The sequence below is a fragment of the Phycodurus eques genome, chromosome 2 (genome assembly GCF_024500275.1).
Source record: "Phycodurus eques isolate BA_2022a chromosome 2, UOR_Pequ_1.1, whole genome shotgun sequence".
NCBI classification, from domain to species: domain Eukaryota; kingdom Metazoa; phylum Chordata; class Actinopteri; order Syngnathiformes; family Syngnathidae; genus Phycodurus; species Phycodurus eques.
This window is the reverse complement of record NC_084526.1, coordinates 42002169-42029859: the sequence shown is the minus strand read 5'-3', so window position 1 is coordinate 42029859 and position 27691 is coordinate 42002169. Positions and strand designations below refer to the sequence as shown.

The 27691-nt window shown below is 42.0% G+C and overlaps 2 protein-coding genes across 7 annotated transcripts in view; one reads left to right on the top strand and one right to left on the bottom strand.

Moving 5' to 3' along the window:
* The window catches only part of homer2 (homer scaffold protein 2), a 26894-nt gene extending 3908 nt beyond the window's left edge, over positions 1-22986 (bottom strand). Inside the window, exons 1-7 of one of the 2 annotated variants that reach the window (XM_061670827.1) lie at positions 22416-22986; positions 14008-14164; positions 5982-6113; positions 5677-5769; positions 4536-4675; positions 2312-2468; positions 1108-1218 (exon numbers count right to left, since the gene is read on the bottom strand). In XM_061670827.1, coding sequence (XP_061526811.1) covers positions 1108-1218; positions 2312-2468; positions 4536-4675; positions 5677-5769; positions 5982-6113; positions 14008-14164; positions 22416-22420 — 795 coding nt within the window. In that variant the 5' untranslated portion in view covers positions 22421-22986. Of the gene's footprint in view, positions 1-1107; positions 1219-2311; positions 2469-4535; positions 4676-5676; positions 5770-5981; positions 6114-14007; positions 14165-18024; positions 18484-22415 lie in introns of those variants that run through there. The other variant, XM_061670826.1, reaches the window with a different exon arrangement.
* On the top strand, positions 20344-27691 carry LOC133399328 (RNA guanine-N7 methyltransferase-activating subunit-like protein). 5 transcript variants are annotated; one of them, XM_061670831.1, is made up of 3 exons: positions 20344-20473; positions 26087-26257; positions 27148-27691. In XM_061670831.1, exons 1-3 carry the CDS (start codon positions 20448-20450, stop codon positions 27338-27340), a joined length of 390 nt encoding a protein of 129 aa, XP_061526815.1. In that variant the 5' UTR covers positions 20344-20447; the 3' UTR covers positions 27341-27691. The 5 variants fall into 5 exon arrangements, with proteins under 5 accessions (XP_061526815.1, XP_061526813.1, XP_061526814.1 ...); XM_061670829.1 differs by lacking the exon at positions 20344-20473 and adding an exon at positions 24638-24840; XM_061670830.1 differs by lacking the exon at positions 20344-20473 and adding an exon at positions 24862-25016.

Sequence of the window (27691 nt, the reverse complement as noted above, 5' to 3'; positions counted from 1 at the left end):
CTAATCAGTCAGCATCTTGATACGCCACACGTGAGACGGATTATCAAATTTGGACAGATTTGTGAGAAATAGACCTTTTGTGTGGAAAAAGAAAATGTTGCATTGACATTTTTTTTTGTTCAGCGTATGTAAAGCACTTTGAGAGTCTGTGAAAAGTGCTACACAAATCAAATCAACGTACCCGTCACAATGATACTGTGCACTTCTACACCGCTACAACCACAATAGTAAACAACGTTAAATTCGTTACTCTGGCAGGGTCAAAGGGCAGAATGTCGGATACAGCTTTTGTATAACGGCTCGTTCGATCGTGTCTGTGTACTTTAGGTTGTGGCCAGTGAATGTTCAGTAGGAGTCAGAGTTTGTATTTCTAAATTTTGCCCTGAAACCTCTTTAACCTCCCTTGCTTTATGAGAAATACTTCATAATAATAATGAAAATCTGATGTTTGTCATCACCTGCGGCAGTCTGCTTCTGCTACGTCGTGACTGGCCAGTTTGTGCCCACCACCTCAGGTGATGGTGTGTGTGTGTGTGTGTGTGTGTGTGTGTGCGTGTGTTTCTGGGAGAAGTGAGTCACTGGGCAGATGCGCCTCTGCGGGCCACCTGCGAGCCGAGTGCGATTTCAGTGTTGGAGCATAACGACTGGAAACGCTGCAGCCCCTCACTGGTCAATGAGTAAAGAAAAACGCGTGCCGGACTCTCTAATTGCCGGCGGTCGATTCGAAGCGCGAGTCTGCAGAGAGACATCGAAGACGTCGAAGCGAGCCACGAGCCAAAGGTCAAAAGAGCGTGCCCTCGCAGGACTCGTTGTCATTAGACATAAGAGCGCAATTAGGATGTGCCGAGCAGACCCTTCGCCGATTTGGACCGCAGCTTCTAATGCTAATAAGGGCCAAATTCCTTGCTGTTATGATAACAAAAAAGTCAGTAGGTTCATATTTGAATTTGGTATAGCGGTACCTTCGCTTGAGAGTATAATTAGTTCGGTCACTAAGCTTGAGAGTCAATTTACTGATGAATGACATGAAATATCAGTAATATGTTTTGAAATAAGACGATTGTATCAAAATGCAGCTAACCACCCGCAGAGCGAGCCGCGCCTCACCTGCTCTTTGTCGTGCAGCTCGGCCTCCAGCTCCTGCACGCGCACGCTCAGCTGGCCGTTCCTTTGCTTCTCCTGACTGGCCTCGTCGCACTGAACCTCAAGCTCCGCAATCTAAACGCACACACGCGACAGACGCATTTCAGACAGACGTGAACCACGTTTAACACGCGTGATGGTAGGAGATAGCTCAAGTGTAATTCTTTATTTTGCCACGAAATTGTGGACAGTTGTACAGTGTTTTCGTGTTGCGCGCCCTCGGAGAAGTACCGCACGGCGCGACAGCAGTAGTCGTTCTTCTCACAGAATGGAGAGAATATATGCCCGTGAGTATTGTCGTATGTTCTGTTTGTATGTGCTGCCACTCCATGTGTCTTCTAAGAGCCATTTTCTGAGGGTTTATAACTGGCGCGACATCAATGCTAATTTCTGTTAGTCCGTCTATGGCGTTTCAGGTCACGTGTTAGCATTAAGCTAGCAGACTTTCGTTGGACAAAATGATGCAAAGGAATACTTAAAAAAAACAAAAAAACAACAAAAAAAGTAGCGTTTGAATTAGATTGTGTTCAAAATGTGGTTGTTTAAAACTACCAAACTTTTTCTATATGGTCTTGTTATTTTGCAGGTTGGTCTGGAACATAGTCACGGCGATGACTAAATAGGGGTCATTCACTATACATTGGCAAAATGTTTTTTGTAGAATATCATTAGGACACTGTAAAAGTATCCAATAAAAATCACAACCACTAGAACGTATTAACCAAAATCTATTATGATCGTAGAAGCCTTGGCAGTATGGAATTGGAGGGTCATGTTGACGTGCTTCCTTCCACTCAAGCTTTTCTTTTTGTGTGTGTTGGTGGTGATTTTTGGGGCGCGTTGAGCGTGGTGCTGTTTTTTTTTTTCACTTGGTGGAAAGGTACTAGTCTGCATTGCGACGACCGTCTTTAGGTGCCCCCCAGTCTGGGCTCGCGCCGACATCTCCCCTCGCAGGCCAGCGCGTGCCCGCGCTCTGCTTCTCTGTGCGGTGTGCCACCAAAGATATACAGCAGAGTGTAAACTGAGCGATGTGCAATTATCATCCCCGAAAATAAATGAAGAAGTCTTGTCAAGCGTTTTCCATGTCGAGCGAAGGAGACAAACAAATGGGCCAATGCGTTTGTGCAGACCTTTCCAATTCCTCGTCGACATGCACAAACTGCATTACCTTCTCCCTGAGCATGTCACTCTCTTCCTTGCAGGCACAGAGTTGTTTCTTCCAGCTCTCTACATTAGCCGAGGACTCCTGCAGCGCATCCACCAGCCTGGCGTTATTCTCTCTTAACGTCTGCAGCTCGGTTTCCCACTTCTTGGCGTTGGTGTTGCTGTCAGACAAGATGGTTCCGGGGGGGGGGGGGGGGGGGGGGGGGGGCGTTATTAAAAGAGAGAACATTTCTTGAAAAGCCTGGCGTTTGTGCCCGCTGCTGTGATGCTGAACGAAACAAAATCAATCTAATGATGATTTCTTGTTTATATGTGCACAGTCCCGTTGGGGGATTTTAATTTTTTATTTTTTTATTCAGACTTCATCAGTTCATGCACATAGGCTATATAGGACAACTCTGGCCTGAGTGTTGGTGTGGAAACCCAACTCCTCCATCTCTCTTTTGGGATGCTAAACGACCGTTAAGATACTTTGGAGAGACGAACCACTTTTGTTTGGGTGGAATCACGCTCGCTAATGTTCCGTTCAGTTGTAACAATGGTGGTAGAGGCACCTGAAGTCCAAAAGTGGCTTTGTTATTTGTTAGAAGGTTCAATTATTTTGCCATACATATCCTTCAAACCCATTATTTATAAAATACACCAAAAAGTCCTTTTAAATTGATTGCGTTTGAATATGTACGTCGGTTGCACATGAAAAGGTGGTCAACTGATTTTTCAAGGCGATGAAGAGACTTTTTAAATATATATAATATCAGTTTACCGCATTTTCGTCATTTGTACATCTTCAAATTAGCTCAATTCAAAGCAGTTTTTTTTTTGGTTTCAGTTTACAAGCTGGAATTGCTTTGTTTTTAAAATATTGCAATGTACAAGGCAAATAAAAAGCGTGAACAACTACAGTTTGAAAGGAACGGAAGTCTTGAAAATACCCAGCTTTAATTCCGGCTTATCCTGGAATTTTATGAGCAGTGTATGCATATATATATATATATTTTTTTTTTCAAAACCTCTTCAGTTCCCTGTTCTTGTCTTTATGCGTGACCGTGTTGGCGAGTGCGGCTCTCAATCACATGCAGACAGTCGTTTTCTAAAACCGCGCCGGTCTCGGCCACGTCGCATGCTGTCGCACTTCTCCAGCGAGCCCCAAAGCCTTGTAGAGGTCAGTCAAAGCAATGTGAAACAAGAACAACAACAAAAAAGCAATAGACGCACACATTTTACGCCACAATATAGGAAACTATGTAATTATGATTACTTGCGTAATAAAAATGTCCTCCAGTAGATTCAGTTTTGCCAGAGGTGGAACGATAATTGGCTGACGTATTTTGAGTTGCTCACCAAACGAGCTCTGACTTAAAAAAAAAAAAAAAAAAAAAAAAAAAAAAAAAAAAAAAAAAAAAAAAAAAAAAAAAAAAGGAGTCGCCATTGTTACAGTTGACTGCGATGTTCTGGGGTCATCGGAAAATCCCATCTGGAACAACATCTGCCGTGTCATGCAATTATAATTTACTGCACTCTGTATTTGGGATTAATGAGGCTCAATGGCTGCATGGAGCAGTCTCACCCATCAGAGTGCTGCAGCTCGAATGATTTCGATGCACGCGTGAGAATCCCAGCACATATAAAACGAGACCATTTGTAGGTGACATTATTTCATAATGTTAAATAAAGCGGTGCCTTGAGGTGTGAGTTGAATTGATTTTCTCATATCATCGTTCCCCGCTGAAATGAATGGAAACGCCATTAATACGTTCCAGCCTTCCAAAAACCATCACATTTTTGTAATCAAGAAAAATAGCACTCTATAATATTGTACTTTATAAAATCACACAGTAATGACACGCAATGTTGCTTCAGTTCAATTGATACAACACTGCGATGCTATTCGCTATGTTTTTGCATTGTTTGTTAGCATTGAGCTCAACTCATTTTATCAAGGCAAAACCTGTAATTCTCTGTTTTATGTTTTTTTTTTTTTTTACACAAACTTCGACAGGGAGTGCTAATAAACGGCTCGTTCACGGTCGCAAAACAGCGCTCGCGTCTACCATTTTGCTCGCAAGTCAAAGCAAAAAAAAAAAAAACCTGGTATTTCAAAGCACCACTGTAGTGGTCCTGAAGAAAGTGGAACGGATGCCACTGCTTCATCGTCAATGCAAGGAAAAAAAAAAGAAAGAAGGAAAATGCTTTGAAAGTGTAAGTCAAAAACCCAAAGGAAGCGTCACCTCTGTTCCACGGTACTCTTGAGGAGATCACTCTCATTCTTCGGCAGGACAGCCTCTGGACCGACATGAAAGATCTTCTCATCATCGGTGCCATTAATGCTGGAAGCCTGGTTGCTTGATGGCGTTTCACGGCCCGACTCCTGGTGGGGTGGGGGTGGGTTGGGTTGGGGGGGGGGGGGTCACAGGGGATCTTTTATGTTTCAGGCCCTTTTACATGAATGAACTGCCTGACACGCAGCTTTTTCAAGTGCGACGGCCTGTCAGAAATCCTGCACCGACTGGGAAATTGGACACTCCTCTGGCACCAAACAATCGTGACAAGTCAACTATGACTACGTCCAACGGTGCTGCCGGTTTAAATAATTAAAAAAAAATAAATAAATAAAAAAAAAAATAATAAAAAAAAAAAGCGCCAGCGACACTTACGAGTTTATTTCGTTCTGTCACCAAGCTTGTAAGTCAATGTACTCCTATAAAGTAGATTGAAAGGCCATCGATGTGTTCTATGTTTTTTTTTTTTTTTTTTTTTTTACATTTTTAACAAAGACAAATAGCCCTGTATTATATCAAAACAAAATAGAACGGAGAGAAATCTTTTTTTAATCAAGTGTAATTCGTGCAGCTCGCGTGGCCTTGAGACTTTTCTGTTTACATTTCGTATTTGCGTGTCTGAGTGTTTGTTCCACCCAATAAACACCTGACATTCATATTATACGCTCGCAACATTTACAGTGTTTCGTTCCCTTTTGTTTTGTGCCAGTTTTACAGTCAACTTCAAGTGGGAGTGAAATGTTGTTCTCAGGAGAATTGCGCTAGGAAGCGAGAGTCTTCGTTTCCTCAAAGTGACGTTACAGTCCCATTTGTTGCCAGTGGGAGAGCGCAAACAGGCGGAAAGGAGTACTTAAAAAGTGTGCTTTAGTACGCTTAAAGCATGTGGAAAGGGTAAAACTCCCAAAAAATATATAGAATATGGTCTCTATATTGTGTGTAGGTCTGGAATGTACTCCCTTCGATAATTCTAATCGCACAAGAATGTCGCTTATGCATACAGTGGCGCTGCTCTTCTTCCAGTAACAATTGTATGTAATGACAGAACACTCGTACAGATTTAGGATTTCAAGTTTGCCGAGTGATAAGTTACCGGGGAGTGATTACTCAGCACCTCCGCCTTCTCCTGAGATTTGTCTCTTGCCATTTTGGCTGCCTCTTTGACTTCGTGGAACTTCTCAGCAAACTGAAAATCGCAAGAATGAGCTGTAGTTAGTTTCAAACTAGTGCCAATTGCCATAACAGTACATACAGTTTTCAAGGGCATGCAAAGTGATGATAAAAGATGGAAGCGTTCAAGCGGCGCTCCGGTTCAGTTTGCCAACAGAAACCTAAAATGCGGGACATCCTCCATTGTTTACTGTGTCGCCTTCCTCCCCTTTGCCGAACACACCTCACCTTGGCGAGCTGCTGCTCTGAGCTGAAGCCCAAACCGAACACCGTGTTGGCCCTGCTGTCCGCCCACTGGCCGAATTTCTGGGATGTCTTTGTGAACATCATGTTGGGGGTGATGGTGCTGTTGATGATCACCTATGAGGGGGAACAAGACACATGAAACTCCTTGCGAGGACATAACTGCACTGATGAGTTCCGATAGCTCAACGCACGATTTAACTGCCGGCTAATCGCAATATGTGTAATGTATCACAAAATGTTGGGGGAGCTTTCGGGTGGAATTTCAGGATCAACCGAAAATTCATGATAGCCTTTCCATGTGAACTGAATTTGATCTTCTCTAAACTTGTCAATTTCCCGCTGTTTACTGTTTCAGTACAATTTGCACAACTTGACAGTATTTAACGTAAATTGTCAACGCTAAACATTCTCTGATTTCTGTCGTCTTCCATGAAAGCAAAGTGATTTTATCGGTGTGTTTGATCCAAATAAAGACATTTACAAACATCTGCTTTGACTTTGCAAAACAATGATCAACAATTTTATGCATTTTCGGACGCGTTACAGACCAAACCAGTCACTTCATCATAATCAGTTGATGTTTGTGGATTTTCTGCACTGTCCATTTAAAATTATGTCCTGTTTTTGAATAAATGGATGGATTTTTTTTTCTAAAATCTGTACCACAGATTAATTAAACAAAAATCATTGACATATTAATCGATTTTTGAATTCATCATTTTCAGCCCTAGTTTGATACATGAAAAATGGTCACAGTACCATGTTTTGTGTTTATTGGGGGGGGGGGGGAACTCACTAATCCATCCAATCAATCATAGTTAAACAACCAAGGTGCTTTTTCGTCTGCAAAGTGTTCAATTCAATCATGTTCCGTTTCATTTCGTTGTTCCATGAGCTCCAAACATAAACGGCACAAGAATCGCCGTCAAACGATGACATACTGTAAATATGTCATCGCTTTGGCTTGCCAGTCTGTTCTGCGATGGACTCTGGAAACCGAATGGGGCGGAAAATAGCCTGAGCTGCCCTGTTAACATTTGCTTTGAGTCCATATATCAAACCTGCTCTGCTTTAAACATGAATGCGAAATGTGCCAATTCAGCAGTTCATATTTCCCCCATAAAAGAGTGTTACCCATAAGAAGGCACATCACAGCAGTAACCCGCAAAGCTCCATGTTGTCATATTACATCCTCCACTTGCGACGGTACCTGTCACCTGTTGCAGAGATGCATTAAATCAGCTGCAGTAAAATTGCACAAGTGCATAAAGCCACTATAGTAGATCTCATACCCAAAACTCAGCCTGACCATACTTGGCCGAATTGTACTGTGCTCTGCATGTTGACAAAAGCAGTCACTTTAATGCATTCGCATGCACACACGTTGCCTGATCAGAAAGATCCAATCGAGCGGGCCGTAAAAAGGGACGTACATATAAATTATCTCGACGATTAGCAACCACTGAAGACAGTTAAATTACTGGGCAGTCCTTGTTTCATAGCAACCTGGCTGCGCACACAGCATTGGGAGAATTCAAAATCTGACACACTTGTCCTTTTCAACACCGCCGAAATGTCCCTCCCCACCTTTTCCAAGGCTGCAAATACACACACACACACACACACACACACACACACACACACACACGAACCTACAAAGAAAAGCCTACTGACTTTTGTTGTAAGTAAGGATTCAGGCTGCATTCTGAAAGCTTCATAAAATAAAAAACAACATTAAAAAAAACACAAAGGCGACCCCATTTTCTCGAAGGGGAGACAGTACTTTGGAAAATCCTGAAAAACACTTCATCTCAAGCAGCCGAGTGAATTTCGAACAGTTTGTCACAGTCGTTCGAAGACAAGTGTGCGACGTGAAACTTTAATGTTCACAGTGGGAAAACAATATGACGACAAATGCACAAGATACAAACACACCAACCCACCAATTCAGATGCCCCATACTTTATCATAATACCAAGATGTGGATCATGAACCTATACCATAGGTCAGGAAAAACAATGGGGAGAAATGAGATCAAATAATAAAATGGGCGGAACCGTAAAAATAAACTCCGTGACACCTGCTGCGTGAACGGTAATTAGCAGCTCAGATCATCAGAAACTTCATTTTTGTTTTTTAATCATTTCACAGCCAGAGCAGGCAGCCACTAAATGTGTTACAGTACTTTCGACTCGCCCATCTGCCGCCGTCACCGGACTTTGACGCTCTGTGAAAGCGGAGAAATGTCTGACCGACGAGGCTTTACGACAGCGAAAGCAACATTCAGTCTACGGTCCGTCTAATGTACGGCCGTGGAAACAGTTGGACCAAAAACGCACTGTGCCGTGCAGAAACAAATGTCAATGTCATCAATTAATTGACTACGATTTGATGTTCATTACGTTATAGTGAGCCAACTACAAACATCTACAGATGTTCGACCTCTAATGTGAACTGTACTGTAGTCTATTTGAAGTTATTTACAGCACGACACCGTCCGCAGCCATAGCGCATCGTGTGATTTGAATTGCATGTCTTCCCCCCCCCCCAACGTCTACTATATCATCATAATACCCATTAAAGGTTGCTGTAGATGGTATGAATGTGCATGCGAGACCGTAATCAAGCGAGTAGGCAAGTGGAAGAGTGCGACAGAGGGCGGGGGAGTGGAGTGACATGAGCAGCTGTGGGGGTGGACTGCCAGGCCAGTATCAAGTGCAACAGGAAGCGCAAATGAAAGTGCTCCCGGCCAGTGGAACGAGGGTCGGTCTCCAACGACAAGCCCGCTTGAGCGGCCCCTACGGAGATGTGTTCCTTGCCCGGTTACGTTTGCTGGGAGTTCACAGAATAAGCGGTCGTATTGCGTAATATTGTACGTCTGCCACAGGAAGCGGTGATCCCTTGTCAAGTGGTAAATACCACACATTCTTGTCATAGCTGTGAAAAAGAAAAAAACCTGCAGATTGATTGGATACTGCAATGGTTTTATAAGAGTACACTTAAACATATGTAATACTTTTTTAAATAATTCTAACTCAGCGTTACTGGGAAAATAGAGCCTTATTGATCAATGTGAACGGATACATACACACAAGCTAGCCGAAATGCTCCCATACAAGTGACCTTAACGAGCTCGGAGGCTCCACAATTTCGGGTTGTTTGTACATCCGAGCTCCTGTTCTCTGCTCTGCTTCAGGTAGTCGAACTAGCATTAGCGTTAGCCGCGATATTGCTCACTCCAGTCAGATGACCGTCCCTGGAAAAAGTAGTCACACTGTATGGCACGCAGTTGTGGGCAGGTTGAAGAGATTTATCTCAAGGCATGCTTTGTTTGAATTAACTTGAAATAGAATATGAATCATATTAAGTTGAGCAGCACTGTGAGCTCACGTGGCTGGAACTGGTTTGGAGGCACAAACGCTGGGGTGTGTCTCGGTTCTACGTTTCAAAAGGCGACACAGGTTTGCGTCATGAGACTATCGCAATTTTCAGTTTCGATACTGTATCGTTACAGGCTTTATATGTGCGGACTAGCGTTGAGCCAAAGATAATATATAAAATAAATGTAATATTAAAATTGTATTTATTATTTATTATTGTAGTTTATTTATTTATTACGATTTATATTTATTTGATAGGATTGAGCATCCTAGCGCAATTAGCCCTGGAAGGTGGCTATCGTTGACCAAATTGGGTAAAGCAAGTCATTTTTATTTTCACTTTATGCGAGTAGCACAAATCAGGAGGTGCTGGGAATGCACTTCCACTTACTATGTCATCATCATTGAGCTGCCTGGTTCTACCAGTGAACCAATACAAGCTGACAGTTTGTCACGGTTAGTGCATACAGCAGCAAAAACTATTGTTGTGGACAGACCTGGTTTGCTCACAAGGAGTGTGCAGACAACACACCATATATATTTGACAAATGACTGGATAGTTTGACATAAACGTGTTGTTTTCGGGGGTCGCGCCGCCAGACATACCCCAAAAGGTTTTGTTTCTTTTGGTTTCTGTCGGAAAATCTAAATTCATCCAGCGCAACCAATGGGTGAGCAGGATAAAGAGAGTGAACACGGTAAATAGCTCTACTTCTAAAGGAACAGACTGGGTACCAAACCTCCATCATCGGGTGTAAACTTGTTAAGTTTGAAGTGAGTTTGAGCGAATGTCTCACTGCTTAGGCTACGGCACGCTATTCCAATTTCAAGAATTCATGTCTGTGCCATTTATCCGAACAAAAGAAAGTGATCGTAGCCTTCCTAGATGGCTATTAGGGAAGGGGACCCGTTTCAGAAAGTCTGGCTCAAACCAAAACGTACAAAAACCAAAGCAATATTTCTCATAGGAAATGAGGTCAAATCCAATGAATCCATTCCAGACATCCAGAAATATGAACAAATACATCTTACATACAGACTAATGACGGGGATAAATTAACATTTAATGTCACATTTAAGTTTATTGAAGACTTTTGATGGCGTATGGAAGACAAGGTGAGGGGAGGGAGGAGCCATATTTGTACTTTGCTAAGAGTTCTTTCTGAATTGTATCATCTTTCTTACCTTCATTATCTAATGGCTGGCACTCTGAACTTTGTTATATTGTGTAAAAAGTGGTCCAACAGGCAGCATGGTGTATTAAACAACGCAAGCTTTCATTAATAATTCAAGGCAACAACAACTCTCCCGGTCTGCTTGGCAACACTCTGGCAACTTGGGGCAACACTGGCGCAACCCATCCAGTCAGGGCAAAATAAAAGCACACCCATTTATTATTATTATTTTTTTTATTAGAAGCCTCAACTTTTGACAGGATGTGTTCCACCAATGTCAACCATCGAAAGTGCGCATTATACATAGGTATGGGAGGGGGGGGGGGGGGGAAGCTGTGCCATCTGGAGGTTATGAAAAAGCTGTACACTTTCATTCCAATGTCACCGCCCCCTCGAGGTTATGGAGAAAGGTGTACACTTTCATTCTAATACGCTGCCACCTAGAGGTTATGAAAAAGGTGTAGCCTACACTTTCTTTCCAATGTGACAGGGTACGTATGACTGCATCTACTGTATGTACAGTTGTGCTCATACGTTTACATACCCTGGCAGAATTTGTGAATGATGATTATTTGTTTATTATTACTGAACAACAACCATCATTCATTTCTTTATGGTTATGTTGTTGTTTTTTTTAATGATAATGCTTTTCTGAAATGGTTGACAGTGTAATTTGAATCCCATTTTTTAATAAGAGTAAGTGTTTCGCCTAGCCCTTCATGTTTTCTTTAAAGAACTATACCCATCTTACAAATTCTGCCTGGTTAATCAAACATATGAGCACAACTGTGTGTTTTCTCATTTAATAAATAAAAGGCTGTGAATTTTTAAAAAAAAGAGCAAGTAAATAAAAACAAGTATTACATGTTCAAATAAAGTGCTTAACTTCAGAATAATTATTTGAAAAAATACTTGCAAAATGCAAAATCATGCATTGTAAAAATGCATTATACATAGGTAGAAGGGTTTTCCAGAATTTTGAGGTCAACTTTGGGGGTGCGCATTATACACGAGAAATGACGGTACCTCATGTAACATCTTTTCGACTGGCACTTCACACATTCAAACTATGGCAGTAGAGAAAAAGAAGCCTTCCCGGACCACCTTGCAAGAACAAAATGATTCACTGAAGCCATTTACACTGATTTTTCAGTAGCTCTGAATTGGCCAAATTACACAAAAAGGGTTTGTTCACTAGTGGTACCATACGAGAACGCTTCGGCTTTTTCCACCCAAGCTCCATTACTCGACGTTAGGGACATGACAAAGAGGGACGCATGAGTGGGAGAGCCGAGAAAGAAGTTCTGATCTTGGGGAAGAACATATTCAAATACTGTATAACTGAATGCAGTCAGAAATAAAAGTAGCTCTCCAATCTTTTTTTTTTTTTTCTTGTATACGAACGAAGATCTTTTCTTTTAATAAAAGGGCCTGCAAGATAAAAATAAACCAATGTAGTCCAGGCGTCGCCAGTTTTCTGCTGTCAGTACTGCGTGATGACATAAGCTGATGAGTGTTGCCTCGCTGGCTTCACGCAGTGGGAGTCACTTGACTAAACAATGCTTTGCAAATATACACGAATAACTCACATTTCATGTCTCTGAAAAGATTTCAACCTCAAAATTGCTGTGAAATCCTATCATCGATTTACACAGAAACCTTTGTGATAAAATCGTGGCTGTGCAAAAATTCGACCTATAACGGAAAGGTTTCCTCCCGAACCCTCGGCTGTTGCGTTAGTTATTCCAACAGTGAGCCCTCCAGACTTTGTACCCAAACAGCGAAGCAAAATCAACTGCCTGCTTACTGCGTCTCTCCAATCACTCACAAGCAATCAAAGGGCTAAATATGATCGCATGACATTGTCTGCGCCTTTTCACAAGCAGAGGAGGCTCTTATCGCCATGGAAACAATCTACACTTTTCACCAAGCTGAGGAACGGTGGTGTGAATATAAATATTTATACAGTTTAAATGCTGTCTATTATTACACATAATGCCAATATTGACTGTCTGGCATCAATTACAGGAAAGCCTTTTTAAGTCAGACTCACCATGTAACGTTAATTGACGAGCTATTCAGTATGTTGTTTCAAATGAATGAAGTTGAGTTTGAACCTGTGTGACAGACAATTTCTACTGTTCCGTTCTGAAATCGCCAATGAGGGCACATTTGTCAGCCAAACGTTAGTCTTTGTACATAGTCTAAAAGACTATTCTGTACATTTAGTAGTTTTTCTTTATTATTCATTTAAATTTGTCAGGCTTTAAGACATTTTCTTTTTTAGTCTCTTTAGTGGGTTAATTCCTCTATACTTATGTGCCAAATGTTTGTTTTTGCGAACAGAGCCCTCGTGATTTATATTTTTTATTTATCTAAGACATTATACTTATTGTTGTACATTACAATGCCAATGTTCAATGTTCTTTAGAATTGAAAGTGAATTGTTCTTAAAAAAAAAAAAAAAAAAGTACAAGTACATCCTTAAAAAAGGATGTACTTGAATTATTATGCTCTAAAATATATATGGCATAAAAACAACAACAACGATGCTATCGTTTAACATGATTGCTTTGGGCAAAATGTATGGTGCTAAAGAAATTCGCTATCGTGGCAGGCTGAAACATAATATACTGAGAGAGAGCAAGAGCAATGGATAACACAAAAACATTGTACAAATAAAAATCTGCAATACAGTGGAACTGCGATGCAACAACAGTCATATAGCGGAGGATTACTGTAGCTGTACTTAGTGTTGATAGGTTGCATTGTTTCAGGGGTGGGCCTCACTGTTTCCAGACGCGCATCCTGGGACTCGCATAGTCTCAAGTCTAAAATCCCTCCATCCATCCCTCCATCCATCCATCCATCCATCCATCCAAAATGGTACGATCAAGCCAAGTGCTCACAGAAAATGAAAGTCTGCATTGAAGCACTTCATTAGGCTGGATGGTCTCCTTGTTTTTGTGACAGGTGGTCTCATAAAATTAAGCACCACGTGTTTGCTTGTTACCAGCATAACTCAAACTGTTATTATTGCATTTGAATCAAATTCTGTATAAAACTAACGAGAAAAGAAAGAAGTGATTAACATTTAATTAAGACCGCAAACTGGATCCGGAAGCAAGGTGTGGATCATTTTTGTGACATGGAGTCAACTCAAAAAGCAACAAATTTGGATGAAATGTGGTGTGAAGCTGTTATAGGAAACAAAGACAATGAATTTGCCCACCATCCAGATGCATATGTCTGATGCTTGGACACCCGTTAGAATTGCTCAGCCTTGGCAGAAGGCTCATTCTAGGTATCCATATCTGGATAGCTATCAATATCAGGCGATGGATATCTGATTCATGAAAGTAGAAACATTATTTTCTCGCCTCTTCAGAACAGCGACGTTTCTCACCACGTCCCACTAATATTGTCCGTCACGGGTACAGAGCACACTCATACCTTCGATCCGTCCACGCTGATGATGCGGTAGCTGTTGCGTGTGCTGTCATAAAAATAGGAGACTGAGACAGCCTGCTTGCTGGCAGGGACCCAGTTCTTCTTGGTGGTTGGGTCAATTTGGAAGACATGGGCCCTGGTGGTGTAGATTGGCTGCTCCCTGGGGGGTTAGGACAGAGGAGCGGGACAATTGTAAGCGTTATGAGAGCAGTAATTACTAATGACAATGTACTTGGCGAGAAGCTACCCATTTTAAAAAAATAAAATGAAAATTGTCAGATACAGTTACACGGCAATATGATAAAAGGGGAGATACAGTATCGGCATGATTCCAGTGAGACGCAGGCAGGCCGGTGATAATGGAACACTGACACACAAAAGAAATCCTCATGGCCACTCAAAGCTATTAGCACATCAAGAAACATTCTCCTCTCCGAGGTAACAGCAACCTATATTACAGGTGTATCATCACATGTATTTCCTAAAGCAGGGGTGTCAAAATTGTTTTCAGAATTGACCACATCGTAATTAAGGTTGCCCTGGGGTGGGTTACAATTGGGGGGGGGGATAAGTACAACAGTAAATTGTTGAGTACTTTTGAGTCTCAATTAATAATTAAATTTTGAGAGCCTGGATGAGGCTGTTTAAAAGGAAGTCACATGGGGGGGGGTAGAAAGAAAGGGAAAAATAAAAAATAAAAAATGCTCGTCATTCCATTTGCTAGCCACAAGTTCAGCAGCATTGTTCAACAAATTGTGGCAAGCTTTCACAGGGGACATAAAAGGATGGCATGGGCCGGAGTTGGCTCGCGGGCCTCGAGTTTGACACCTGCAGTATACGGGAATTTCCCCCTTTGTTGTTGAAACAGCAAAAGGCTGTCATTTTAACCGGACTGACAGCAAGACGGCTAAATATAAAAAAAGAACAATAAATAAAACCACTAAAGCGTCTTGTCGTCATGACATTCCAGACACTGAATCATCTCGCTCTCTAACCTGTACATGACTCACACGCTGGATACTAGGGTGCCATTTTTCCTTTTCCCCCCCCACTTCATAGAGTGGCAAAAAAAAAAAATAATAATAATAATAATTTAAAAAAAAAAAAGGTCACAGAAATTTACATATCCTTGCAAAGTAGTATAATATCATGTAAGGAGCTGCTGGACACATTAAGCAGTTTGAGACAAAAAAAAAAAAAACTGAAATGGAAAGAAACTACATTAGCAAGAGAACCCCCGCAAAGCATTTAATCGTCAAGTGAATATGCAGAACGTGTAGTGTGTACCGTGGCAGGGTTATATAATACCTTAATTTGAACATTCCTATCCTCAATTCCCACAAACTATCGATGCCAATCGTCAGCGCGCCAACGCCGTTTTCCAGTATATGTATATGACGGCAGTAAACTTAAACTCGGGGTGGCAGTAAACAGCTGCCTTGAAGCCTATTTTGGAAGAATTGCGCACCATTTGCTAAACAGCTGCTTATTGCGGAGTTGAGTTCACTGCCACAAAACAAGCTCGTGTCACAAGTTTACGATCGCAAGGCAACACAAATTATTATTATTATTATTTTTAAATCTGCCAAAAGACAGCTTGTATCTCGAAAACCTCTTAAGTCGGGTCACTCATATCTCAAGGTACCACTCTAATGAGTCACATTCAGATTCTTAAATAATCAATGGGCTCAAGTCTCAAGCTGCACACTTTAGGTATGAGTGAGCATAAGGCTTATATATTTCCGACGTGATGAGAGGTTCTGCAAATGTTTGGCACGAGCCTACAATCAAGAGGACATGCATTTGAGCATTACTGCCAGTTCAGGAAATTATGTCAGATAGGGAGGGACAGAAATTCATGAGCTAATAAATCTTTAACTTCCACCGGGATTACAGTTTTCACAGAAATCAAAGCCTAATAAATGCACAGTCCCCATTTAAGCCTAATCTCAACAAAACCTATTCTACAGATCAGTGCTGATGCTTTGCGTATAGACACGTACACACATACGCTGACCTTTGCGGTGGCGATGTCAGGAGCCAGCTCACACTGGCAGGGAAGGAGGAGTAAAAGGTCAACGCTGAACACACGAGTGCACTCACACAACTGTTGGTTGGCTCCAGTGCTCTGCTTTTCTGAGATATAAAGCATTAGATTGATTGATTTCACCGGATAAAAGGGGAAGTACAGTATCGCTTTTAGAATTTTTCGTATTATTAGTATTTTAGAAGTGAGGGAGACCGTAAATAACCATCCATCCATTATTTATGGTGCTTTTCCTCGTGGGTGAGCTGAAGGCTATTCCAGCTCGCTCTGGGCAAGAGGTGGGGAACCCTCGACTAGTTGCCAGTCAATTGCAAGGCACAATTAGAAAACAACCATTCAAGCTCACATACATGCTAAATTCTTTTACAAAATCACAGTACCAAGTAGGGGTTGTCCAGACTAGTCAACTAGTCAACTTTTCTACTCCACAATCGCATTAACACATGATGTCGATTAGTCGCTTGTTTTTGGCTTGAGGAGGCAGATCCGCTTGCAACAACAGTGGCATGCTTTTTGTTGTTGTTGTTGAAGGCCTGATTTTAACAGCTACAGGATGCTTCCGCCGATGACGCCAGAGATTGTCGAGCAGACCGGGAGCCTCGTCGTTGCCTGCGGTGGTGAATAAAAGCTTGAATTTGTGGAATACACCATAAAAGTGGAAGGACAGCGGGGAGTTATTCCACTCCATACGAAGATGTCCACGATTATTCGCAAACACTACAAATTCCCACCAGGCAGAATCTGCTGCTGTGGTGGGTCCATGAGGACAGGTTTCCATGTTGCGCAAATGATACCTGGCTGTCTGAGTGGCAAGCACACCAAGTGAGAATTTGTTTTTTCCCCTCCTGCTGGAAATACCATCAGGCGAGCCATGAGAACGCGCTTGTGTTCTAACGAGCATGTTTGGCATAAATTCGCTGTATAAGCTGTCCATTGTCAGTGAACATAAATTTCAAAGTTATGAGGTGCACTGTGCAAGGCCGTCAGAAATTTGGGGGGGGATTTCCACCACCAGACCTAAATATATTAAACATCAAATTGTATTACAGTGGTTCATATGAATCAAATAAATGTGGGATAAGATGCTGAAGATATCTTTTTTTAAAAAAAAAAAAAAGGTTTAACTATCAATAGGTACAGACTAATGTCTGGAGCAGTGGCACAGAAAGTGTACACCAGCCTCACACAGCATTTCTGCACAGATGCGTGAATCACCGCCAGAAAAATGACCGAAAATGTTTTGTCACTTTTGTCCAACTCAAATGACAGATGAGGAGAAGAGTCACTGAATAAATTACCTCCAGTATGTATCTACACCTAAGACTTAATGGCAGCAGTTCCTCATCCAGTTGACTGCCACCTGCGCTCCCTCTCCATCTGATGCTTTAAATAATTCACAGGTGGGTGTGAGTTCTCAAGGGAACATATTTACGTTAGCACATACTGTACTTTTTTCCAGCTCCCGACACTTCGGTGATGGACGAAAGCAAACCACATGCGGTGCATTCAAGCCTGCAAGATGTTTCCTGCCTTAGGCTCAACAATTAGAACTATAATTCAATCAAAAGTACTGAGCAGTGTTTTGTTCAAATTTTGTTTTTAAGAAATGTATACCAAGGTGGAATATGGGCTGTATTGTGAGTGACGACCAACCAGGTTTTCTTGGTCTTTGGTCTTTAAGACTGAAGGTACTGCTTGTAGTCAACCTTAATGCACTATTTTGTGAACTGATAGGACGTGTGAAAATGTTAGACTTTTAGTTGTTCTTTTGAGTGTCTCGAGTACGAGTAACGCAACAATCATTTTCCAGATGATGGCAGGACATGGTGTATGAAACCAAGGACACTGTTATTGTATCATAGTGAAGGTTCCAACAACCAAAAGAACCAAACTCTTTTTGCAGCATAAAAGTTTTGTGTAACTCTGACTAACAACAGTTTCCTCTCATAAATCCAGGAGGTTTACCAACTCACCCACAAGGAGAGACAGCTTGATCGTAACCATCAAGCATAGTGGTCCTACGCCACATCGACTTCACCAGAGCCTAACTGATTCTGTAAGGCAGAGAGGACATGAGAAGTCTCCACCGAGGCACAGCATGGCAGCAGATGGCCTCCCGGGCCACAACCATCTGGCAAAGAGACTTCCAATCCGCAGTCAGCCTGTCTTCTTTCATTTACTCGTGTTTCTTTAACACCAAGTGGTGCATCCACTTTCCTTCTACACCTTCTCAGGCTTCCTCTCGAGCAGACGGAGAAGGGGACACACAGATTAGGTTTATAGTCTGCTCTCCCGGCGGGGCGGCGAGAGACCCATTGCCACGTCACATGTGAGCCTAATCAATGAGTGTTAAGCCTTTCGATGTCCGTCTCTGGCCAGCCGGTAGATTACCATCTATCCCTGCGTTAGCGCTGCTCCCAGCAGGACTTACTTTAAATAGCGATACGCAGATTGCATTGCTGTCTCTGCGTAAGGAAGGTCCATCAAAGGTTCATTCAGGAATATTTCCACAAGCCAATAGAGCTGAGAGAGTGAAATTTACAAGTAAATTATAATCACTGTCTCATTAAAATGCATGACTCTCTCTCTCTACTACCTTTGTCTTAATTAACCCATTACATGGTTAAACATTTTAATTTTACATTAAAGTGAACCAGAATTAGAAATTACCCCAAGGACACCAAATCAATACAAATGTGTCAAGGTGGTCCTGATTCTGATTCCTGTGGAGGTATGGAAACATCTAGGAGAGGTGGCTGTGGAGTTTTTGACCAGCTTGTTCAATAGAATTCTAGTGCGTGAGAAGATGCCTGAGGAATGGAGGAAAAGCGTACTGGTGCCCATTTTTAAGAACAAAGGTGATGTGCAGAGCTGTGGCAACTATCGAGGAATAAAGTGGATGAGCCACACAATGACGTTACGGGAAAGAGTAGTGGAGGCTAGACTCAGGACAGAAGTGAGTATTTGCGAGCCACAGTATGGTTTCATCCCTCGAAAGAGTACAACAGATACATTATTTGCCTTGAGGATGTCGATGGAAAAGTACAGAGAAGGTCAGAAGGAGCAACATTGTGTCTTTGTAGATCTAGAGAAAGCGTATGACAGAGTACCCAGAGAGGAACTGCGGTACTGCGTGCGGAAGTCTGGAGTGGCAGAGAAGTATGTTAGAATAATACAGGACATGTACGAGGGCAGCAGAACAGCGGTGAGGTGTGCTGTAGGTGTGACAGACGCATTTAAGGTGGACGTGGGACTGCATCAGGGATCAGCCCTGAGCCCCTTCCTGTTTGCAGTGGTGATGGATAGGCTGACAGATGAGGTTAGACTGGAATCCCCGTGGACCGTGATGTTTGCAGATGACATTGTGATCTGCAGTGAAATCAGGGAAGCAGGTGGACAAACAGTTAGAAAGATGGAGGCATGCACTCGAAAGAAGAGGAATGAAGATTAGCCGAAGTAAGACAGAATATATGTACGTGAATGAGAGGGGCGGTAGGGGAAGAGTGAGGCTACAGGGAGAAGAGATAGAAAGGGTGGAGGACTTGATATACTTGGAGTCTACTGTCCAGAGCAATGGTGAGTGTGGTCAGGAAGTGAAGAAACGGGTCCAAGCAGGTTGGAACGGGTGGAGGAAGGTGTCAGGTGTGTTATGTGACAGAAGAGTCACTGCTAGGATGAAGGGCAAAGGTCATAAAACAGTGGTGAGGCCAGCCATGATGGACGGATTAGAGCCAGTGGCACTGAAGAGACAACAGGAAGCAGAGCTGGAGGTGGCGGAAATGAAGATGTTGAGGTTCGCTCTCGGAGTGACCGGGTTGGATAAAATTAGAAAAGAGCTCATCAGAGGGACGGCCGACGTTCGATGTTTTGGAGACAAAGTTAGAGAGAGCAGACTTGGATGGTTTGGACACGTCCAGAGGAGAAATAGTGAGTATATTGGAAGAAGGATGATGAGGATGGAGCTGCCAGGCAAGAGAGCTTGAGGAAGACCAAAGAGAAGGTTGATGGATGTCGTGAGGGAAGACAGGAGGCCAGTTGGTGTTGGAGAGGAGGATGCAGGAGATAGGCTTCCATGGAAAAGGATGACGCGCTGTGGCGACCCCTAACGGGACAAGCCCAAAGGAAAAGAAGACAACTATTGTGTTGCTTCTTTTTGCACATTTAAAAACAGAACTACTGTAAATTACTGCTCAAATGAAAACCTGACGCTTTCTATGACATTGAAGTGTCGTTCTGAAGCATGGCTAGATCTATTTGGCCTTGCCAGACATATTGAGGTGTCAAGTGTAACTACAGGCTGGCAGTGAGTAAAAGCAGGCGAGCGCCACGTCACCGTGTCGGCGACACGAGCCGAGGGCGGCCCTTCGGCCGCAGGGGCGATTTTCACGACAACACGATGGAGGACATTTCAAAGCATTTCGGGTGAGTACGCTGACCTCTTGAGAGGGACTCAGGGCGCTTTTTGAAACCAAAAGTGTGGTCTGGGAAAACGGGTAGTGCAGCATTCTCTTGTCATTACTGGAGCCAAACTAACCCATTTTACTGTACCTGGCCAACAAAGTCCCATACTAGCATTTGACAGATACTCTACTGTGTCTTAATTGTACCTTTGCAAATTTACACACACACACACACACAAGGGAAAAACAGCTACGCACATGCCATAACCAAAACACTCACACAGAGAGTCCAAATATTAAGAACACCTCTCAGCGTTCTACGCCAATGCAAAGTACAACCACAACAACAAGCCATGTCAAATGAATTCAGTGGAACCTCCAGCAGATCGAACACATTCCGGGATGCCGGTTGACTTTTTGGATTGAGAACTGCTCTTTTCCAGTAGAAAAATAAATAAATAAATAAATACAATTATAATAATTAAAAAACATAATAAAACTAATTTTTTAAAAATAAATAAATCACAGAAATGGAACAAAACTGTCATGCATCATAAAACATTTAACTGTGCTTTACGTAAAACATTCGCTCGATCGCGACGGTCATAAGTTTGAAAGGAAAATATGTTTTTTCGATTTACAGTATATGCCGAGCATTATACGGTTTGGCGTCAACGCGACTTTTCTGTAGTGGCCTCACCCAAAACAAAAAAAAACAACAACAAAAAAAGCCAAAGAAAAAGCTGTTCAGTTTTACTTACGAATTGTATTTCATATAGCCACCGTAGGACAAATCCAAGTTCAAGTTAAATATAAATAAGTCATAAATTTCTTCTAAATATCTGGAAATAAAATAATACTTGAATTTAAAAATATATATATAAAAATGAATTCATAGGTGAAACAGATCCATAGGGCAAGACATTTGAGCATCTATTCTTGATATCCATCTTAAGGTCCATGTACTTGTACGCTGTCCTCACGAGTAAGACAATTCAGCGCACTAGTCGAATGAGCTGGGTGTACTAGTAGAACTGTGTCCTACTAGTAGCGTCCCCCCCGACTACTATATGACATTTCTGCACAGTAGTTGGACAACTCGTAGAATCTTATGCCATTCGTAGTACTAGTAACAGCTTCGAACTAGTGCACAGTTTTGCCCCACTAGTAACATGTAGCTGTACTACTAGTATACCCACGTTGTCAAGGGCATCGAATAAATGGTTTGAGCATTCATTCGATATCCTTCATGTCCGGTTTAAGGTCCATGTACTAGTAGGCTCTTTGCCCTCACTAGTAAGATAAGCGGAAAGTCTAGGGCACGCTCGTAGAACGACTGTCTTGCTAGTTAAGGTTGTGGCATTTCTTCACACTAGTAGGATGATTTTGGCATACTAGTACGACAACTACGCTACTTGTGGGGCAAAACTACTCGGGAGCGGGAGGGTACACACTATAGTGCGTGACACATGCCTACTAGTTTACCCATGTAGCGTTGCTACAAGCGCAGCAACAGTCATTTACGCGTAAAGTTTCATTGCATGCGTTCCATATTTAAAATCGCATATATAATACTGTGGAGGGATAATCATCTCCAGTGCGCCGTGGGCGTCCGCGGCGACCGGCGCGCATATTTGCATTTGCGCCGGCGCAGAATGACGCCGCCATATAGGATTATTCCCAAAAAGACCATTTTCCAAGTCCACCGCAGTCGATGGCAAGAATAATTCCGTTCAGACGGTTAAATATATATTTGGAGATGCCTGCACACTCGTTTGGAGTCCGAAAACCAAATGATCTGTCGTGCATAGAGGCTTCGCGTGACACGGAACCTTGGAAGTGAATGTATTTTTGCAGGAATACAAAAAGAAAAGAAAGGAAAAAACAAGAGAGAGAGAGAGAGAGAGAGAGAGAGTGAGCAGGTGTCGGTCACATGCAGTCAATGAGGATAGGAGCGTACTCACCCCATTTGGCACTCGGAGCTTTTTTTGGGGGGGGGGGGGGGGGGGGGGGGAATCTGTGCGCTATAGCGTGACGCGAGGAGATCGGGATTCAAAGTCCGCGAGCTTGGAGAACTTCGATGTTATTTCTCCTCCCTTTTGTCGCTTCCGGAAGACAAAAAGAAACAAGTACAAATGCGAGCGCTTGTTTCTTTCGAGGGGTTGAAGGTTTCGCCGAGCTCTGCCTCCTCCCGATCCTGTCAACCAAGTTGTTGGTTTTTTTTTTAGTTGTTGGGTTTTGGTTTTTTTTTGCCCGCCGTGTGCTCAACTCGTCACGCACACGCGGCGTCCAAATGACAACAAGAACAATTCAAGTGACAGCTTCCACCTCGCTGTCCTCGTCGACGTCGCCGCTGAATTAGTTCACCTGCCCGACTTTCTTTTTTTTTTTTTTGTTCTGTTCCTCCTCCCCACCGAGTGAGTGGGATCGAGTTCCACGTCCGCGCGTGAGCAGCGACACGGAGCGGCATTATTCAAATCATTATCCCCCCCCCCATTTTCAATTCCAAATGAACATATGCGATACTCCTAACGTGATTCTTCCGATCCGCAATTAGCGATTCGGATGATCTGTGACGTCATATGAGAAATGCAAATGTCGTCCCTTTTTTCCATTCATGTGAATGAGGCTCATTACAGATTCAGTTGCGGATATCCGCTCGTGCAAGACATACATCTACAATTAGATTGCGACTATCCAGAACTCCAGTTTGAGATAGCTACCATTTTGATTTCGACTAGTCGGAATTCCAGTTACAGATATCTACCATTTTGATTTCGCCTAGTCGGAATTCCAGTGTGAGATATCTACCATTTTGATTTCGACTAGTCGTAATTCCAGCTAAAGATATCTACATTTTGATTTCGCCTAGTCGTAATTCCAGTTACAGATATCTACCATTTTGATTTCGACTAGTCGGAATTCCAGTTACAGATATCTACCATTTTGATTTCAACTAGTCGGAATTCTAGTTACAGATATCTACCATTTTGATTTCGACTAGTGGGAATTCCAGTTACAGATATCTACCATTTTGATTTCGACTAGTCGGAATTCCAGTTACAGATATCTACCATTTTGATTTCGCCTAGTCGGAATTCCAGTGTGAGATATCTACCATTTTGATTTCGACTAGTCGTAATTCCAGCTAAAGATATCTACATTTTTATTTCGCCTAGTCGTAATTCCAGTTACAGATATCTACCATTTTGATTTCGACTAGTCGGAATTCCAGTTACAGATATCTACCATTTTGATTTCGACTAGTCGGAATTCTAGTTACAGATATCTACCATTTTGATTTCGACTAGTGGGAATTCCAGTTACAGATATCTACCATTTTGATTTCGACTAGTCGGAATTCCAGTTACAGATATCTACCATTTTGATTTCGACTAGTCGTAATTCTAGTTACAGATATCTACATTTTGATTTCGCCTCGTCAAAACTTGAGTTTGGATATCCGAAAAGGTGACATGTAAATATCTTGAATTGAGCTGAAGTAGCAATATCTCGAACTGGAATGATGACTACGGTCAGATTCGGATTGTAGATATCAGCAAACTGGAGTTCTGGATAGGCTTGATCTAATTGTAGATATCTGTAATGCACGTAGCGGATATCCGGAATTGAATTGGAGAGATCTGTGACGAGGGACCCCATACACACCCCCTTCGTTTATGTGTTGGCGTATCGTTCGCTCGTAACTCAAATGTTGGCACGCAACACAAAATATTAATAATAATAGAAAGATTAGGATGGTTCATAACTCGAAAAATTCGGAAGTCGGTGCACTCAAGGGGTCAAGCACCACTTTTAAAATTGTGATTAGCTAATCTAGCATTTTTATTTAATTTATTTATTTATTGACGTAGTTGCTATGGCGTGTCCAGTGATTTTTTTAAATTTTATTTTCATGTGCCATCTTATCAAAACAGCTATTGTATATAATTTACTGTGAACAATCACTTTTACATTTGGTCTCAAGTACATTTCAGCCCGAACAATTAACAATGAAATGAGTTGACAAATACTTTTGCAACCCGGCAAATGAGTATTATTCCGATACGAGCCACATTTGTGTGTGGGGGGGGGGGGGGGAACATAGACGTTGACCACCTTCCGGCTTGAGCAATGAAGAGACGACGCGACATTTTGCTTTTTTTTTTTTTCTCGAGCACTTACATGGCTTCCGACGAGTTCGTACGCCTCACTTTCCACGAATATAACGATGAATTATTTACATATAAATGTAGCTAGACTGAATGCGGCACACATGGGCGCGACTCACTCATGTTTCGATATATTTTGCTTTGGAAGTCACCAAATCGACTTTGACCTTCGCATGTTTTTATTTCCCAAGTGGCAGGTGATCGCCGTCAATCAAAGGCACGTGTGCGTGTTACCGCGGAACCATTGTTGGCCGATTCGTTGTTTCCAGAGGGAATACTTTCAGCGTGGTACTGTATTATATTTTCTACGGTGAACTTTGCCCGTGGAAGTCCATCGTGTGTTTTCAAGTTGTACTCGGGTATGTTTTCAAAAAGTATAATGGCTACGTGGTTGTGAGTTACTGCTTTGTTGTTTACAGCTTTGGCCAATGCTAATTTGCATCTAGTCTCGTCTGATTATGCATGCGTTGTTTTTTTTTAGGCTTACTTCATTTTGCAAACACACAAAATATATATATATATATATATAGACCAATGCGTGTAAACAATCAGGGCCAGGATACGTAAGCGGTTTAGGCATTTATTCGATATCCAGCTTAAGGTCCATCCATGCACTAGTACGCTCTTTGTCCTCATTAGTAAGACAATTCAGCACACAAGTCGAACGACTTTGTCTGACTTAATAACGTTTTTCCACAACGAGTACCACTTGGCTTAATAGTACGCCATTAAAAATTACTAGTAAACTACTGAGCTGCACTACTAACACAGTCGTTCTTCTAGTTTGTCTTGCTAGTGAATAAATGTCCCTTTTTTCCCCCTCACTAGTGGGACAACCACGCGTTACTAGTGAGACAGAACTGCTCTCGTTGGCAACTGGGTGCTACTATTACTACTAGTCACGTTATAAAATTTTACTAGTTAACCTCTTGCGCTTCAGTAGTAGTACTAGAAGTGTGGAGCTGTCAACTAATGCACAGTTTTGCTTCATTAAGAACATGTAGTTGTCCGTACTAGTATGTAGTGCCATACTGGGTTAAAGCATTTAATTCATTGCTATCTCCTGAATTTATTAGCTAGTCCCTCAATTATCATGTTAACTATGTCTGAATGTATTTTTGAGTCACCTTGCCAGTTGAAATGTAAATTAAGCTCTCCCTACCAAGCAGTTTGTCGCGTGTAGCATCTTCTTTTCGACTAACACTTCACACTTAGGAGAAGAACGCTCAAATCATCATTCAAGCCATTTAACCATTCCAACCCCCCTTGGTCACATGATGACATATGTATGGCACCACAAACAAAGCCTTCTACAGAACGGTTTGTTTACTAGTGTTGTCAATGGGGGAGGCTTCAGCTTCTGCCACCCGCGTACGTGTGACGTCATTTGGAATTGCCGTATCCACGCAGTACAACAGAATAAGCCGTTTGCCTCACGTTAACCGGAGTCTCATTCATTTCAGAATGAGCGAAACTATGGAAAAACAACAAAGTTACGAGGAGATGTTCGCGCACAGATACTCATCAGAGGACCGAGAGTACCAGGAGTACGTGAGCAGGCCGGCTGATCCTCCTCCAATCGTGGAGGACTGGAGAGGTCGTGGGGGCGGAAACCATCGAGGAAGAGACAGAAGGTCCAGTTCGTCTTCGTCTTTTTTTACTTGGGAGTTGGCACACATGCAAACATCCACCCACACAATCGTAGACAACTTCAAAGTACAGCGGTGCATTGCGAGCCAAATTTTGACCAAAGAAGTGATATCGGTAATATATCATCAGTAGGGCTGTCCCTTGATTGACTTGATTTTGAGTATCTGCTGAATACCGAGTCCCGATCCGATATTTCAGCAATGCACTAAGAAAAACAGAGAGTAAATTGTCGCAATTGTCTTAATTTTTTATTTGAATAAAACTAAGCCAGTATGATTCCTTTTTTATATGGTTATAAGTCTCGTGCATCAATGATTCAAACAAAGTATCCAACCATTTTCTATCATTCTTGTCCTCATTCCAGCCAATCGCAGGGCACATATAGACAAATAACCATTCACATGTAAAGACAATTTGGTAAAGACATAAATTCTTTGCATAGATTATTAGTGGCGAAGCGCAAAATAACGATGCAAACAATTTACTTTTAAGAAATCATAATCTAAAAAATCAAATATCAGAAATCCCACTTGGTGCAGTCACAAAATAAAGATCTGAAATAGTCAATGAATCAGTTTCACACAGTGCAACATCGCAGATGTAAAACAAGGGGAGTTAACTCCACTTCAAATAATAATAATTAAAAAAAAAAAAAAAGGTTAAACACATTATTCTTTATTTATCAAGAAGTCCAATTGTAGATATTTACTTGCATTCCTGAACAGGACATGTTTTTTTTTTTAATTTTATGCTTGATTAACAATGGGTCTGCAAATATTGTTTACAGTCTGTAAAGCATTGAGAACACAGACAGATGTATCGTTACCAAAATGAGTTGTTAAGATCATTTGTTAATTTCTCTGCCTCTCTGTAGGTACCAGGACCGTCAAGGGGGCCGTGGCTGCGGTGGAGGCCAAGAGTGGGGGGGGGGCCGCTCTGGTAGGGGAGAGCATCACAGGCAGCAACAAGACAGAGACCGGTACGGGGGGCACGATCGTGGCTCTCAAGCGAACTCCTATCAGGAAAACTCCTCGCACTATCATAGGCCTCGTTATGAGAGGTACTGATCTCTGTTATTAGGATGAAATCATTTGTATACGTGGCACTGTTGTGGCTGGCGCGTTTTTTATTTGACGTTTGACCACAGTTTCATACTGTGTCAACGATGTTTGTATTCTCATCATTTGCTTCGGGCATACAGTACATGGAAATTTGACTTTAAAAAAAACAAAATAAAATACAGTGTTTGAAGATATTGTCTGCTAGCTGTTAAATCCATGATGTAATTCATTACACATTTTACTGAAGATTGTATGTGAACTATTAACAATTAGCATGCAGCTTCATGTGTGCTGTCTTTTAAGGTTGTCAAAGTTGCTCACTATGAACCATTATGAATAAAGTGCTACCTTGACTTA